General features: G+C 48.1%; 1 protein-coding gene across 2 annotated transcripts in view; it reads left to right on the top strand.

The window, feature by feature from the left end:
* The window catches only part of KSR2 (kinase suppressor of ras 2), a 1,667,828-nt gene that overhangs the window by 1,316,489 nt on the left and 332,905 nt on the right, over nt 1-18,434 (top strand). For both annotated transcript variants that reach the window (XM_078667119.1, XM_078667120.1), the window contains one exon: nt 9,105-9,201. In XM_078667119.1, the coding sequence (XP_078523245.1) occupies nt 9,105-9,201 (97 nt within the window). The remainder of the gene's footprint in view (nt 1-9,104; nt 9,202-18,434) is intronic.

Below are 18,434 nucleotides of genomic sequence, written 5' to 3' on the forward strand. Positions count from 1 at the left end.
CCGTTCGGCTTTCTTGCATTTTTTACGTAGTAATCGAAGTTCCGGGGTATACCACGGGGCGGAACCTGGTTTCCCGTTTTTGTCCTCCCGGGTTCTAAATGGGAGTACGGAATCCAGGGAGGTAGTAATCCAGTCTCTGAATTTACTATCGGCGATAGCCGGGTCTTCTGCATGGGCGGGGATAGTGGACTCTAGGGTCCTGGCCCAGTCTTCGGTGGGGAGCTTGGACCAGGCCCTGTCCCTGGTGTAAGAGGAAGGTTTTTGAGATTTCCTGAAAGGTCCTAGTAGTTGGAAAGAGACTAAAAAGTGGTCCGTCCAGGGGAGGGGGAGGGACTCGTTGAATTGCATGGTGGGGGTGCTTGTAAACACCGGGTCCAGCAAGTGACCTTTGTTGTGTGTAGCTCCAGAGTTTAGGAGGTGGAGGTCGAGAGCCGCTAGATCGGTGATCAAGTCGGCTGCCCCATTATCTAAAGGGTCATCGAAATTAATGTTCAGGTCTCCTAGTATCATGAAGTTGGTGATGGAGTGGGCCTGAGTTGCTACCGTGTCCAGGAGAGCGCTAGAAAAGGAACCAGGGTGACCGGGGGGGCGGTACAGTAGGATGCCTGTGAGAGAGTTAGTCGGGTCTAACTTAATTGTGAACTGTAGGCTTTCAGAGTTGGGAACCTGCGCGTCGTTGAATTTGCAGGGGAGATAGTCCCGGTGAATAATGGCGACCCCACCACCTCTGCCTAAAGGGCGAGGTAGGGACTGAATGAGGAAGCCCGGAGGGGTGGCTAGAACCATGTCTGATGCCGAGTGTGGGGAAAGCCACGTTTCCGTCAGAAATAGAACGTCGATCTCATGGTCTTCTATAAGATGGTTGATAAGCGTCGCATGTTTAGGGAGAGAACGACAGTTCAGAGACGCAAGTTTGAGGGCTGAGGGTTTGTAGGGTTGGATGGGGAGTTTGAGTAGGACTGGGTGGCAGTTAGTGCAGCTGATAAATGGTCCCTCTAGATCGTGAACAAACTCACAAGAGGAGGCGATGGGGGGTCTGAGACTTAGGAGGTCCCGACGAGAGTAGGTTATCTTAGGGGCAGTTTTATCCGACAGGGGTTCTGGCCCTAGGCCCGGCTGTGCGCAGACGGGCGCAGACGGGATTGCCTTAGGCGCGTCTCCGGCGCGCAAACGGCGCTCCCGCTGCGCTCGTCCGCTGCGCTGATATGGCCTGCACATTTGTAGTGAGTGTTATGGGCGTGGCCTCGCAGTGGGTGTGGCTCCTCCTTGGGCCTGCGCTGGCGGTGTGGGCGTTTTCCCCTGTGTCAGCGCTGGAAGTTGCTGTGTCAGGGGGGGTCTGGGAGGGTTGCTTTAGCGCGTACAAGTTGGCGCTTCAGTGTAGGAAAGCTCAATGCTATTTAGATCAAACACAGAGAAAATGACAGTTTTTTAAAATCAGTTTGCTGCTTTTGCGCGTGAGAAGTCAGCGCTTCAGTGCAGGTATACTCAAAGCTTTTTAGATCAAACATAGAGAAAAATGACAGTTTTCAAGGTTTCAGTTTCAGTTTTCAAGTTTTCAAGCATTACAGGAGAGAAAAGTGAAGTGAGTGCAGGTTACATAAATGTGCTGAATGCACGATACAAATGCCAACATCAAGTTACAAGGATCAAAAGTGACCCTAGGGCGCCAACGTGACACCAGTGCGCCAACGAGCCACTAGTGAGCGACCAAAATACATGAGGTAGCAGTCGGTAAATTACAGGAGAGAAAAAAGTGAAAAATGGGTGCAGGTTGCAGAGTTGTGCAGAATAGTGCAGCATACAGTTGGAGGTATAATTCTGATAAAATATAAGAGCAGGATACAAATGCCAACAATCGGTTACATGAAACAGATAGGTGTGTACCAAAAAACGGTAGTTGAGCTTAGTCTAGAGTGGTGAGTTCTTAGTGTCAGATTCAGATAGTGAGAATTAATGAGAGTCCAGCGACAATGACTAGTCCAAGATGGCCACCCGAGAAAGCAACTGGACAAAAATGGCCGCCACATAGGGGGAAAGAGCCAGTAGTCCTCTGTTTATTGTGGTTGCTTTGTGAGCAGGGAGGGCAGTTTCACTTTCATGCTAGCCCAGCTTCTAAGTTGCTGTGTGGGAGTCTTCTCTTGAAGGAGCCTCGTGGGCACAGGTGGTGATTTATTGCCTTAGTTTTTTGGGCCCCGCCATTTTGTATAATGGAGTTTTAAAAATTAGTACCCGCATAATCAAATAAATACCTTATTTGTGCTTATAGTGTGCTTAGCTCTCGCGGATGACATTAACATCTGGCTCCATCAAGCCTCCATATACGCCTGGGGAGCCTCGATCCCCGCCAGTGTCTGTAGTTCCCCCTTGTCCGCTGCCGCCCGCAGAACGGTCAGAGCTCTTGATCCACAGCCCTTCCCGCCTCGACAGGCGACGACGCTTGTTTCCAGCTTGCCTCGCTCCACCACGGCAGCTCCCAGGGCAGCGGGGCAACACTCACACTCGGCTCCCGCTCCCTCCGCCAGATCACAGATGGGGGCGACGACGCCCGTTTCCCGCCTGCCTCGCGCCCGCTTGCCTCCCTCCACCACGGTAGCTCCCTGGGCAGCGGGGCAGTACTCCCACTCGCCTCCTGCTCCCGCAGCCAGCTGCAGGTGAGGGCAAGCTCATTCGATCCTCCGGAGCCCGGTGGCCCCCTTCGCGGAGTGCTGCAGCTACCCCACCAGCGTCCGCAGGTCCTCTCCCCAGGTCCCGGCAGCAGCGGGGGGGGGGGGGACCGCCGGGAGTCACAGCCGCAATGGGATTCCTGGTGCTGTCCGCAGGGCAATCGGAAACTCCCGAGCCGCAGACCCTCCCGCCTCAACAGGCAACGCCGTTTGCCTCCAGCTTGCCTCACCGTGTCCTCGGGGCTCCACTCCAGCCGCCAACGCTCCCCCTCGCCTCAACTCCCGCTGGCTTCAGTGTACAGGGCATCCGTCCCGGGCACCGCCGCTGGCAAGGGCAGCCCGGGGTCCGTACAATGAGGGGGGGGTGAGTCTCGACTCCCTCCTGCAAACGGCCCCGGGGGACCAGGTGTCTCGGTACTCTCCCGCAACGGTCCAGCAGAGGGGCTGGACCGCACAGTGCCTGGATGCATTTCGAGCGGCCCCGGCTTGTAGCGGGCCGCTCGAACGTTGGGGGCGATATCTTAGGCTTTATGGGCCTCACTATTTCCCAAGCCAGGGCATAGTTATTTAGGCAGAGGGGCTGAGCAAAACAAAGTGCTCAAGTACCAGTAGCATCTGGCTCGCCCCTTGCCTGCACCTTTGGAAACAAAGGAAATGGTGTATAAAAGAGGGGCTGTGACCCCATGAAAATGTTCTTGTTCCTGACTTGAATCTGCCAGGGGCGTGCTGCTGCTGGGGCCCAGGGGAAGCCCTGCCCAGCCTCTGGATGCCCTGCCCTTGATACCTGGAGGACTTATCCCCTGCTGCGAGCTGTTTTTCTTTATGCCCAGGACTTCTTGGAACTTGTTCCCCTTTGTGCTTGCTCTTGCCAAGGTTTGGTGTTGCCTTGGTAGCCTGGTGGCTGAGCAGCGCAGCGCTGCGGCCCTTGCCGAGGGAATCCCCCTCGTAGGGATTCTCCCCCGCCTTGCGGGCTTTTGCGGGTGCCCCCCGCTTATTCTGCCTACTTTTGCTTTGGTTTAGCAGGAGCCCACCCTGTTCTATATATTAAATTACTTCACCGGTGCTCACCCGCGTCTTTTCTTTTATTGAGAGAGCGGGTGCCCACCCCGCTCTCCGGTTGTTAATTCCCCCACTTATGGTGTCATTTTAAATACAGGTGCCATCCAGTTTATGCCGCCGAAATCACCGCCACGGCCCGTCCCCAAAACAGGAAGTCAGGCGATGTGGCGCCTGACGCTGGGCGGGACTTCCGCCTTGGCCTACCCAGCCTCCTCAAGTGCAGGTGACGAGCCCCGGTCCCGAGATGGGGGACCTGGTGAAGAGGCCGGCGTGAGCAACGCTGCAGGAGAAGTGCAGCCGCGAGGCTCTCCAGAGTGAGAGAGCCCCGCCCGCTGCACCATTGAGGCGCCCCAGGCCGAGTCCCCCGCCTGCGCCACAAGAGGAGTGTTGCCACCGGTCCAGGGAGTGAGGCAATCCCCTGCGAGTCCCCTGCGAAAGGGGATCACCGCAGGTGGAGCAGAGTCCCCAGAGAACAGCCCGGTGAGTAGAGAAGGGCTGGGGGCTCCGTATGGGCTGATGTTAGTGGTGCCTGATAAAGGCACAGTGCCTGGATGCATTTCGAGCGGCCCCGGCTTGTAGCGGGCCGCTCCAACGTTGGGGGCGATATCTTAGGCTTTATGGGCCTCACTATTTCCCAAGCCAGGGCATAGTTATTTCTGGAGGCTCCAGCGTGGGGCATGTTTTGTTTGAGCCTGCGGGCTCCAACGTCTGCCCATACTTGTTTACTTGGGCCCAGAGGGGCCCATGCTTGTTATTTGTGGGAGCCAGTGTGCTTCATGGCACCTGATTATTGTTAAAACCCAGTGGCTCCCACATCTGGCGCAATTTGTTTGAAGGGCAGTTCTCATGCCTGAGAGGGCTCCTGAATGTCGCAATTCCTGCGGCACAGTTGGTTTTAGAGCCAGATGGCTCCAACACCCCTAAGCTCTTTCAGAGCCTAGGTGGCTCCAACGTTTTGGCGCAAATTGTTCTAAAGGGCCTGTGAGGGCCCATGCCGCAGTTTATTTCCCAACTGCCCAGCAAGTAGTGGGCAGCTGCACCGCTTCAGACTTTTTCTTTCAGGGGACAGGTGTTCTTTTGGACTCAGGAGTGAGGCGCACTCCTTTGCCCTACCTTGGCCTTCCACAGCTGCACAGCACTTAGTACCAGCTGCAGCGTTTGGGCCCTCTTCTTGTTCTCAGCTGCCCAGCAAATAGTGGGCAGCTGCACCGTTTAGGTTTGCGCAGATGGCGCACCCCTGACCGGCACTGCGCAGGCAGCGCGCCCTGACATTCTGGACACAGGGCATTTGAGCCCTTTCTTGGATGGACAGTTGGCCAGGGGGGCTGGTATATGGATAGGGCGGAAGGCCCTAATGTGATTGATGTGCTCTAAATGTGGTGCTAGGAAATGTAATACATTTAGTATGTTTTACGCACCCTGTGTTTGATACCTCTAGAGATGGTTTTACCTATGGAGGTTTGTGTTAGTGAGATTGTACTTCACTGTGATTTACGCCCCTAATGTGAGTTATACTTAGGAGGTAGGGTCTAATGTGTTTAGACTAGTGAGGAGATTACATAATGTAGTTTATGTTACAGGTTGAGGTGGAGTACAGTGATTACCAGTGGCTACTGGTTGTAGGTTTATGATCTATTTTTACTTGTACCAATTTCGGCTAAGTATTGATCCTGACAGTGGCCCACGTGGCCCTGTCCTGTGTAAATAATCACTTGTGAATATTGCCCGTGCCAGTTGGCACAATCTATATTGTGTGATTACTATCTGATGTGTTTTGAGAATACAAAAGTTATTTTTATATAATCTTGCGTGGAGTTCCTTTTGTAGTGTGCCTGGGATGATGTTGCTGTGTTTGTGCGCAAATGCTTTACACATTGCCTCCGGGATAAGCCTGTCTGCTCGTGTCAAGCATCCAAGGGGGTGAGCAGGGGTTATCTTTGGCATGTAACTCCCTTGCCCTGACTAGAGTGGTGGTTTCTGCCTGGCTTTGGCGCAGGCCTTAGCCAACCAGAGATCCCAGTTCTAACATCTTGTATCTCTCATATGTCAAATAAGGGTGGGTACCGAACTCCATTTCGACAGTAGAGTTTTCGGATTTTTGCCAACTCCGCACTCTGCTGAGAGCGTGAAGTTGGCAAATAAACTCTGATTCTGCCACAAGGTGGAGTTTGCCCCTGCCACCCACCCCTAAAACCCTCCCCTCGCCCAAGTCCTCCTTAACTGTAGCTCGGCGAGGCATTCTCACTGCCCGGGCTGCCTCCTTGGTGCAGGAGAATTCTTCTAATCCAGTCCTGACTCCTAGGCTGGAAAATCCCTTCACTGTCGGACTCTATTTTAAACCCCATAGCCCACTATGGTGGTCAATTTGCAGCTAATATGTGGGCAAAACTTGGGCAGCTTCTGGGACTGAGCCACTTGGTGAGCCACTTCAACAAATTCGCAAAGGCAAATGCCATATGGAAACCTTCATGGTTAGGCCCCTCTAGAACTATATCAATGGGAAATCCCCACTCCTCTGTTAACCAAGCTGGAGGTAAATTACAATATTGTCAGACTTTAAAAGTAAACCACGAAGTTCCAGCAAACCCACTAACACAAGAAACTGGTACTACTCCACTCCCTTAGAAACTGGTTTGAAAAACTTTGCATTGTTGAATACATATCTTCAGTATGATATTTGAAATACTTCAGTGCCTTAGATTCCAAGAATTTTTTAGGGTTTACCATTGCTCTGTTATAATGCTACAGGCAGTTATACATTGTGACATCACGTATTGACCATTGGCTCGATTTTATTCTACCTATATTTTGTGAGTACGGTTTCATCTTGTGTTTGTCTGACCCTGCCTTTCAGCTGCAAATGCAGGCAGGTCCATGTTACTGAAGGAAATAGAGGATGGAAATATTAAGTTACAAGAAGGAGTTGTAGTATTGTAGGTAGACGCTTGCAGTTCTAAGGTATAAATTATAATAGAGTACCTATGGTCTGTGCAGGGGAAGAGATACTAGGGTATTGGTAGCGGAAGTAAGAGAAACTAGTGCAAAGGTAGGGCTAAGGGCACTCTGTTATAGATAGCGGTAAGGTGTTAGGGTATAGACAGTTGCCGAGATACTAGGGAATGGCTAGGGTTAGTGGTAGAATGGACAACACAGGAGTAGAGATATGGAGGCAGAAGTAGGAATAAAGGTACTGTTGTACTGAGGTACATGCACTGGTATATATGTAGAGAAGAGTTAAATGGGTACATAGAGAAGTGTAGATACTAGGACCGTAGGCAGGGGTTGAGACATTATGGTATAGGTAGGGGTAAAGGTGGGGTGGAAGGATCAGAGTATAGGCAGGAGTAGAGATGCTAGGGTGTAGGCTGAAGTAAGTATGTCTGGGTAGAGGAAATCTAAGGTTTTTGCCAGTATATACATTTGTACTTTGCTGTGAGTAGTGCATACATTTTCCTTGTTAGTTAGTTTGCTTATCCAGCATTTATTTGATGTGTTAGCAACCCATTCCTCAGTACTTTGTACTTTGACCTACAATGGAGCAGTGTCACTCCAGCACTAAAGGTATCTTCCCTTGCCAGCACCTTCTTTCTTCTTTATAGTAATACATCTCCTCTACAACCTCCTTGTTTCAGTATGAACAGTATCACCTCAGTGGTCACCAAACTAAACACACACATGGGCTTAGTTTGAGCCCATGCTGATGAATGTTTGGGTGCAGAAATAAGGAAATTGGGCCTCTTTCATTGGAGACAAATAGCTGCCTAGATGTTGCCTCTGCTCTTTTTTGCAGAGGAGCGTTCTTTTTAAGGACCTTCTGTCATTGATTTTTCGTTGATCCTTTAGATTCCAGATACAATATGAGCCACCAGGTGATCGACTGCACCAACAGGTCAAAAACTTCACCACTTCACACTGCCACCCTCATCAAGCAGGCCACCTAGATTGGCGTTGGGCTCCACCTCCAGCACCTTAAAGATGTATATTTTGATTGTTGTATAACTTCATCTTTTGTCTCAGCGACCCAGTGTGCAAGAAGCTTCGCTTAAAGTTCATTAATGGTCTAAAATGTCTTTCCTGCTACCAGGCTCGTTTCTACTGTGTTCAGCGGCCTGTACAAAAGTCCTTTGCCACTACATTCCACACAGAAGCTCTTAACCAGCCCTCATCATTCTCCACCCTAATGTCCAGACCAGAGCTCAAGTTTTCAAATAGCGAATCAGAGCCAAATTAAAAAACATATTGAAACTACTATCAGTTTCCGGTGTATTTAAGGATGTGACTTTAGACATTCTGGGTGTGTTATATGTTTGAAGTTTGCAGCTCTATTTTTTTTAATGATATTTAACTAAAATGCATTGTCAAAAGAGCAGTAAACGTAAAAGAGAACGGGCACACATCAAACACATAACACATCCACAAGGGACAGAGGAAGGAGGAAAAGAAAGAAGCGAACCTGAAAAAGAATCAGAAAGCATGAGATAAATGGCTGAGAGTTTCTAGTAAATCCGTATTTGTAAAGCGTGAACTACTCACCCTTACGGGTCTCAAGGTGCTGGTGGCCGTCGTGGAAATTAAGTGAGCTATTGCCCAGTGTCATAGGGTGCTGAGCTGAGCTGCCGCCGGAGCCGGGGATCGGACCATGAAGCTTGTGGCCCAAGTCAGCTGCCCTGGCCGCTGCACCACACCTCTCCACTAGTGGCAGATAAAGGAAGAATGAAGTGGAATCAAGACTATGCAGCCTTGGTACTTGACACTCTTCAGATTCGATAGTGCTTGATGTAGTCTTGTAAACTTAACTTTGAGCCTGGCACTTACTATTTTACTAATTAACTCTGATTCATTGGTGATATGACTTAAATAGCTTTTCATAAGGATGATGAAGGGCAATGGGTTGAGATTTCTTATGTTTTTGGGAAGAATGTTAAAAAATCTGGGAGTTAAACACAAAAATGCCTGAAATGCTACATGTTTTATTATTTTCCGATTGTGGATATATTTAAACCCATTCGCAATTGGACCCAACAAAATCGCTGAGTTTATTAAGGAAGCAGGAAAGGTAGCCGGACGCAACGCTTTTAAAAATGTTACTAACTTTTTAGTAGGCATCCGCATTTCGAAATCTTCAGAATATATATATGAATACTTGTTTGAAACCGATCTTAATAAAATGGAAGGATTACTAAAAGACAGTTGTGTATTACAACTCAACATAACTGAATATATACATAAGATACTTACATAAAGCAGTAGTAGTAATTTGCAAGCAGACAATAATGTGCCCATTTTTCACTGTGTCAGAATGTGACAATTGCTTTCAGGCTTTTGTAATTTACTTACTTTAAAAGAAGAACCTACTTATCCTCTTTCCTCTCTACTTTACAGTTTGTGCAAGGGGCGAACTTTATACTCTGTAGTGAGAGATGCCAAAATCGTCCTTGATGTAAATAAGACCAGACAGATCGCTCAAGAAATTGTAAAGGTAAGCAAGGAACATGCTCTCTTTGGAAGTTATACATGCTGAAGCTAAAACTATGTTTAAATATTACTTCCGTTTTGCAGTGTACAAAGTAATTTGTATAGCAAGCACATTCTGCCGCACATGATTGTGTTCCAACGCTGAATGTCGTGGAATTATAGACTTTTTGCCTATCCTGGTCATTCCTGTACCATATATTGCCCCACCCCATCCGAGCATCTATACAAACCTGAAATGATTGGTGATGTTTGTCACATTTTGAAAAAAGTGTACCAGGTTAATTTGAAATTAATACTTGGACATAGTTAGAAGGTGCTTTTTTGCACATGAATACCCAACATGTGTTTTAGTATATTGTAATCACATTTGCATTACATGTCTTTGGTAACTCGTTTAACACTCTACTCTTTACCCAACATTCCTGAGGGATATATATTCCATTCCAAAAGTTTACTTTTCCGGTACCTGTGACATTTTATTTGTATTTAAGGTTTACTTTCTTTCTGCACATTATGCAAGTGCTAACTAAACTCATGCATGTGTTTGGAATTGTGAATCAGGAATATGCTTTTCTGGTGTATGAGATTATTGTAAAGCGAAAAGCTTTGTGACTGCCCCTAATAGATTTAGCAACAAAACTGCATGGAGCAAATGAAAAACATACATGTGTTTTGTAATACAAAATATAGTTTGTTGAGCAGGGGATGTCACATCCAGCAATATCAGCAGGTAAGATCTCCATGCAAAGACCGCATCTCTATCCACCATGGGTTTCAGTACTCAGATGTAGGCAGGAGAGATAGTTGGATGTATGATGGGAGTATTTTAACAGATTGATGTATGAAGTTATCTTGTCTCACTAATATGCTGAAGGTGCATCGAGCATCTAGTGGAATTGTAGCCCAGCTTTCAGTGAAATTCTGCTACTGTCTCCTTGGAGGTCTTTCATTGTGCAAAGTTGCCAAACAAGATGGTGAAACTGCCACTGTAGATGTGGTAGCTTAAGTGATGCAACCTTGGGTGGTGTGAGCACTCCACTTTGATAGACACAATGGTGGACACAAACAGGAATCTGGCAGCTGGATGTCTACCATTTACAGAGCTCAAAATTTGGTGGCTAAAATGCCAGAGTTTTCGACAGACATATAGGGACAGGATGTATAGGTGCAGGGGGCTGGAGCAACTATCCCAAAATAACCATGCTGGAGTTCAGAGGGTGAATGAGCAATAATTATGCCTTTAAATTTTGTTTTTACGATGTCACATTTGCTGTTAGATCAAAGAGAGAGGCTTAATGTCAGGCTATGTCTTCTGACACTTTGATGCTTATTGTTTTTACATTGACATTGGTGTATATATTTTGTATCTGCCTGCAAAGTTAGAGGATTCAATGTTAGAGGATTATGTAAAGTGAACTATCAGACAATCTTGCCGGGGTACAGGGACTGTGAAAGGATGGGCTGTGTGGTCAATTTTTTTCTAACACACAACACTTAAATCTGTAAATTAATTGTATAAATATTTCAAAATATATCAGCATTTAGCAAAGCACAAATGAAAATACTTTTTTCCCATTCTAATAGAATAGAAAAAAAGATTTTAATAGGACCAAAATAAATTAATATACTTTTCTTGGTGATGTGCAAATGATAAATATTAGGTGGAACGCAAGTTGAACAGATTATTAGTGAGTCATATCATTTTAGTAGTAACAAATTGAAGTTTGTGGTAATTTCAGTGGAAAATTAGCTCTCTTTAAATGGCAATGCGATTCCATACTATGCTTTAGTAATATCTTTGCAACACTGTGGTCCAAAATGTGTCACTGGCTACATACCACATCCTTTCAACTTTCCTGCTGAATTGTTGTGTCTCATTTGCTACACTGGCTATTTGTGTGATGCTTGGATTTTTCACAGTCCCCATGACTTCAGTCATATAACACTGATGGCAGCACCCCCACTCTGAAAATTATTCCAGTACCGCTGCAGACAGAGGTGCTGTTGTGTTTTTGGAAGTTTTTTCTGTTATGGCTCCTTTAGATCAAGCCCTTAATAACCACATTCAGTCAGGGACGTAGCTTGGTCAGTAAGACTGGGGGAGGTGTGAGCGTCAGATTTTCCAACAATCACACTGGCATATCAAGTTAATCATTATATGAGAAGAAGTGCATGAGGCAGGCTTAAGGGTCAATGGAAAGGGAAAGGAGTTCAGATTGTGCAGGGGATACTTAAAACATAGTATTTTGTAAAATAACCATGTTTTACGACCTTCTAAATAGAGACACGTTTGTGTGTATGTGTTTTTGAGTGAGTATTTAAAAATCCATGGGGAAATCTGGCAAACACCTTACCATACCCGACTGAAGGGTCCTGTACTAAATTTTTTTATTAACAAGTACATTTATTAGGAGGGTGTAGCAATCCAAACACACCCTCTTAGCCCCCGAATCTACTCCCCTGAATTCAGTAAAGAGAATCTTAGCAAAATAGACTGTCCTCTAGGGAAAAGAGAATTAACAAGCAGAGAAAACTCCATTGTTTTATTAAAGCGTTTACGTGAACCAGAAGTACGTTCAGGCTTAACTAAATAATTAGGCATTTTACCAGTGTTCAAGGAAAGGGCCGGACTGGTTCTTTTCCCAGAACATTGTATCTATTGAAAGAGGGTTTTTGAATGCTCACAGCCACCGCTAATTCTTTCATCATGTTGTCAATCACATTGTACTGCAGAAGGCACAGCGGAGACAAATGCAGAGAGAGGAAGGGAAGGTACAAATAGGGAAGGTAAAGGGCAGAAGACAAAATGGACAGAGAATGAGGAGAGAAACAAAAAATGAATGTAAGGAAAGAGAGCAAAAGCTGAAGAAGGGAGCGGGGTTGGTTTGGACATTTTTGCCAGTACTGCATTTGATGTCCATCTGGCCCTGGTCAGAGAGGATGATTTACTGCTTCACGATCCCTACAAGATTGCCAGGCTTAGCTCCTGCGCTTGCTGCGCTGTTCCCATTGGCGATCCAGAAGCTGAAGCAGACAGTCTTTGTTATTAGTAATAACTTTTAGTTTAACAGGGAAGATCCGCACTCAGGTTTAGAAAATGAAACATAATTTCAAAAGCAAAAAGTTCCTTTCAGTGTTGATGGGTAATATGGTATATAATAGAGTCTCTTAACCTTCTGGCTCGTAGGAACAGGAAATTCTATTTATTACAAAGACTCTGTGACAAAACCAGCTTCTACTGCATTGCAAGTGTACATTTCGCATGTTCTTTTTTAAATTCGATTTCCAAATGGTTTCTGCACTGGCCTTTTTTCTTTTTCCTTTTTGTTTAATTTTTCACAGGATTTTACTTTTTATTGCTTTGTAGACAACACTATTGCTCTAATAATCTTTTTTTTTTTGCCCCAAAACGTTTACGTCCTCTCTCTCACCCTTGCTCACCCCATTTACACTTTTTTCCTTGCTATATTCATCCTCCTTTTCATTTTCGTTTATTGATATCGCCCTCTGTTCACTTCCTATTCTACGTCTCCTTTGCCCTCTTCTTTTCCTTTATTCTTTCCTTTTCCAAGATCAAATGATGAGGGTTGTTTTGATCATAGAGAGGACAGGGGACATGATTTTGGACACGGAGGGCCTGTGGTCTCTCTGGATTTCCTACAGTTTTCACCGGGCATAATAGCCAGTAGAACTTTCGGATATAATATATCTCTGACCATAGGTTCAAGATTACATGCTTGATGAAGAAGGAGTCCTAAGTTCATAAAGTAATCCCGCTTTATGTTGGCCTGCTTGCCCAACCAACCGGTGTGGTCAGCCAAATGGGATAATAATGATCTTGATTGAAACATACATTAAGTGTTGATATACACCGTTGTCTAAATGTACTTGAACAGCGCATATCTGAAATGTCATGGCTGCTTCCCTGTCATGACCCAGTCTATTTTCAGAACAGCTTTTCATTCACACTCTTTGATATGCTGCAATGAACATAGACTGTGCACGGCCTGATGGAGTAAGTGGGAAGTGTAATGTAGTGTAACAATTAAATTAAACCCCTGTGATAAAAATATTGAACACAAAAAATTGATGTTTAAGGGGAACAAGAAACAATTTCGTTTTGTGCCTTTCGAGAAACCATCACAGACTTTAAAATAATTTACGTACATTTCATTTCGGTAAGATTATCCAAACACCTATGCTATTTCTAACACATTTCTAAATTATGTGTTTGAGTCTGTTTATTCTATGCCCTTCTCTGTCTGCTGCTGCCCAGTTTGTAATGTTAGCTCTTTATGGAATGTTAGGGATGTCATCCTGTGTATGTCTGATTGTGAAAATCAGTTGGAGGAGGAGAGTGATCAGAAACCTGTCAAGCTCCTGTTGGGGCATCCAGACAGGTACTCATCTTTACTTTATTACTAAAAAAGATCTACCAACATGAACACAGCTTTTTTGTACATCTTTAAACTGATGATGAGTTTAAAAAGAAAAAGTGTACAGAAAAAGAAAAAAGAAAACAAATATATTGCTGGATGCTCTACCATTGTCAACAAACATCTAACATCCCATTTTCTTTGAAATAGAAAGGGGTCTCAAGATTGCAGAAGAGACCCATCGTACAATGTCTAAAGTTAACAAAATAAAGAGAAAGACTTGTGCTCTCTCCCCAAAGCATGGTAAAATTGGCCTACACCTGATTGGCACCTATAATTTACTTGTAAGTCCCTAGTATATGGTACTACATGCTATCCAGGGCCTGTAAATTAAATGCCACGAGTGGGCCTGCAGCACTCATCGTGCCACACACTGAAGTAGCACTTTCTATCAGCCTGCCATCGCAGCCTCTACTGCAGTTTTAAATTGCCAATTCGACCTGGAAAAATAAACCTCTTGCCAGGCCAAAATCTTCCTTTGTAATACATATAAGTCACTGCTATTGCGTAGTGCATTATGTTTAAAAAGTAAGATGTGGGGGGCGTGGCTTGGAGCATCAAGATGGTGGTCACACTTTAAGAGTGCTCCGGACCCCTCCGTCATCCGCCCCGAATCCACTGAATCACCGGCGCCAATCCTGCAGTCATCCCTGGTGGTACTGGCCTGCCGATGCCTGCGGCGGTCTGTCCCAGGCCTTTGGCCCAGCAAGGATACATTCCTGGTTCGGGATGGTGTCTGCGTGGAGGCGCCAGGGCTAGATCAAGATGGTGGACCCAGGATCTCAGCTGGAGTGAGGTGAACCCGATGCTAGTCTAAACCAGAGATCCTGGGTAGCGGCGGGAAGACACCCTGTGTCCCGCTCGGAGCAATCACTGCAGCAGGAGGCGAATAGGTGCCATCTGAGCCCCGGGAGCGAGTCCCACACCTGTGAACACTAACGGTGGGTGTGCGCCCCGGGACGGCCAGTGGGAGGGTGGTGCAGTGGAGACCTGGGCCCTTTCGAGACTGCTGGGGGCTCACCCACGTGCTGGTTCTGTGTTGCCTTGGAGTTCCTCACGCGCCGGCTGCCCCTGCAGACACCCATAGCCCATGACCGGAGGCCCTACAGGGGGGTCCCTGAGGGACCTGGAATCCTCAAAGAAAGAGCAGGCCTGCCCCCAGCCCGGAGCTCTGGCAGTGGGCCGGGGAGTGGAGCCGCGGCATCCCCAGAGGAGGGGGCCGCCCCGAGACCGGCAGCAGACGCAGTAAAATGTAGAGCCTGAGGCCAGACAGGCTGTGGAGGCTCCCAGACGTGCTCCTTTAGTGCTGAACTTCTACTTGGGTGGCCGGCATTGATTCAGAGCGAGAAGCTCACGGCTGTCCACTCCCCCACCAGAGGGCCACTAAGGAAGAAGGCGAGGTGGGGCTGGCCAGCCTGCAGGGGCAATATCTTCCTGATGCCTCTTTACTCCGCTAACAACTATAGGGGACCCCCTCATCCCATTGATTCCAGGTCAGCACGGAAGGGGATTGGACCTGCGGGCCCCCACACCGCTGTTGGTCACCGGACCTGGAGACAGTTGTGGTGCACGGGCGGACCAGAGGGAGGACGTAAAGTCCTCAATTGCAGTTCTTTGAGGCCGGTCATGCCCTGAAGAGGTAGAAGAGGTGTACACCATTGAGGAGGCAGCCTTGAGGAGACTCCTGTTTTGGGAGCGGCCTCCCACACATCCTGCCTGGCGGAGCAGTATTGGTACTGGTACTGAGAACCAAGGGGGAGCCGCTGAAGCACCTGGTGGGACCCCTGAAGAGCTCAGACTATGTCCAGATTAGGCGTGACAGGGTATTGGACAAGATGCACTGGGACCTACTGGGGGGAGCCGTGGGTCCCCGGAGAGACAACAGAAATTCCCCATCATTGGCCAATCCACGCCATATGCTGCAAAAACACTCCCCCCCCACCAAAGGCTGCCATGAACGCACAAGGGGTTCTAAGCAAAGATGGGGGCATGGCCATCTCTCCCTTGGTGTCATTGTGGACACCAGCTATGAGGAGGCATGGGAATCATTCGTCATACACCAAGCCTGAGTGATCTGGTCCTCGCATGTCTTCCCCGGGGGGACCGGGGCAGCGCCCACCTACAGACTCTGACCAGTTGTCCTTGGACACCCTGCGGAGCCATTGTCCACTGCTTCCACTCACCATGGGGAAAGAAAGAGGACCAAAACCACCCGCGACACAGACTAAAACCAATCAGTACATTTCAAGTGGTCCTGGGCCCACCAAATCTGCCGCTGTGAAAAATCCGCTCCCAGATGGAGACAACTATGCAATTCTTCAGGCCATACGCTCCTCGCAGGCCTCAGTTGAAAACGAGATAGGCGAGGTTTGAGTCGACATGGCACACATACGCTAGGACCTCCGCAAAGCCACAGCCTGTATAACGGAGGCTGAATCCCGCCTTTCCACAGTCGTGGATGAGGTGCATCAGCTGAAAGAACAAGTCACGCAACTTTGATCCCACGCGAAGGAGTTCCACAAAAGGGCCGAGGACGCCGAAAATCGTTCAACTGGTGGGCTACCCTGAGGGAGTTGAGCGGTGTCAGACGGTGACTCACATCAAGAATTAGACTAAGTCCTGGACGCCAGAGGATGTATTGTCGACATGGTTTGCAGTGGAGCGGGCCCACCGATCTCTGGCACCTAGACCACCACCAGGAGCCCCTCACCGGCCAATCATTGACAGGATCTTCAATTTCAGGGACAGAGATGCTATCCTGCAAGCGGCCCAGTCCCAAGCAGCCCTGACCTACCAAGGTCATACCATAATGATTTTCCAAGACTACACCAGGGAAGTCCTGGCCCAACGACGGTCTGACACGGATTTCAAGCAGAAGTTGTGTGACCTCAATCTCCTTCCCGGCCCGTCTTCAGATCATCTTCCAAGACAAAACCTACTTCTTCGAGTCACTAGAATCGGCTTGGATCTTGTTCACAGAGGAGCGCCCTATTGGATCATGGGTGGCAGCCCCCCTCAGTTTCTCCGATCTGGGGCGGAACCGTCTGTGGGCTCCGGGTCCCAGAGGTGGCGCACCTGCAGAGGCCGGGGCATCCGGGGTAGTACGTCTGCCTTGGCAGCAGCTGCTGGCCACAACCGCGAGAATTTGCTTGGACCATCATTTACCGATGTCCCACTGCGTGGCCAATCTGTGGAGAGGCCCTCGGCTGGGAGCGTTCCTCCCACACCCCAAGACGTAGGATGCACAGACACTGATCTTTCCCATAGCCTGACCATCTAAGACAGGCAGCCACAGACCTGGCTAGCACCAAGAGGGAAGGAACTCACACGGGAAACTGGTTAGATCTGTTCAATAAGAGCCAAAGTACCCAGCTGGATTCAGCTCATGCAACGTGTATATCCTGACGAATGGAGGGGCCACCACGCAACTTCGTACTAGGACCTCATTTCTGTCGCGTGGTCCGAGTCCTCTACTTCCAACCCACGGCGCGGATGCTTATAAACGGGGTCTTTTCAGACATGTTCCTGATCAAAAGGGTAACGAGACAGAGATGTCCTCTTTTGCCCCTCCTGTTCGCCCTGGCGATGGAGCCACTGGCATGCCTCATCCGGGCTGACGAAAACTTCCAGGGTTGGAGGTGGAGGGGCTTATATGAGGACCAGATCGCCCTTTACATGGACAATGTCCTGCTCTTCTCAACTGGCCCTGCACCGACGGGCCTAGATGTATCCAACTCCTCTGTACCTTTGAGCGGGTGTCAGGCCGGAGACTGAACCCTGCCAAGTCAACCTTAGTCCCCCTTCACATGTAAAGAGACTGCTTCAACTGGCAATCTACCATCCCGATACGGTGTCAGTCGTTCAAATACCTGGGTATCTGGATTGCACTGCTCCCAAAGTTGGCGTGGTCACTCAACATCACCCCACTGGTTAGGAAGACCAGGACAGACCTCCATAGCTGGCAGGCCCTCCCGTTCAACCCCTTGGGGAGGATCACATGTTTAATATTATGATTCTCCCCCACTTCCTTAGCGTTATCCAGAACACCCCGTTCCACCTCCCATAAAGTTGGTTCAGGGAACTGTACAGCCTGACCACAGCCTTTCTTTGGGGTAAATCAAGGCCTTGAATGGCCCTTGCCTACTGGGGGAACAGCGTTTACAACGCAACTTTTACAACGCATTACCTTTACCATGCAACTTTTACAAGGCAAGTCGTTACAACGACTTGCGCTGGGGGGCGCTCTAGGATAGGGAATAGTTCATTTACTATCCAAAACCTTCCCTACTATCCACGGGGACTGGAGTTGGAATAGTAAATTAAACTATTCACTATCCAGCACCCCCCAACGCAAGTCGTTGTAACGACTTGCATTGTGAAAGTTGCGTAGTAAAGGCATGCGTTGTAAAAGCATGCGTGGTAATGACATACATCCTGCCCACTGCCAAATACTGCCTTTTGATGGAGGCATGGGCATGACCAACCTCTCCAAAAGTATCTTGCAACTCGCCTGGAAGTCTTGCATGATTGGTTAACAGTGGATAGTCTGACCCGGCCTACCCGGTTAAGTTGGAAGGGCTGGGGCTATCCCGGATCCAAGCAATGCTATATGGCGATCTGATACCTACTACACTATCCACGGTGACCTGAGCAGTCTTATTGGCTTGGCACGCCTCCCTGCTCTACACACCCTGGGACACCAAAGTCACACAACAGACACCCCTCTGGGACGGCGCGAGGCTCAGGGAGGTGGGGGTGCTGGAGGGCTTCAGGAAATGGGTTCTTATTGGTATTTCACAGT

The sequence above is a fragment of the Lissotriton helveticus genome, chromosome 11 (genome assembly GCF_964261635.1).
Source record: "Lissotriton helveticus chromosome 11, aLisHel1.1, whole genome shotgun sequence".
NCBI classification, from domain to species: Eukaryota; Metazoa; Chordata; class Amphibia; order Caudata; family Salamandridae; genus Lissotriton; species Lissotriton helveticus.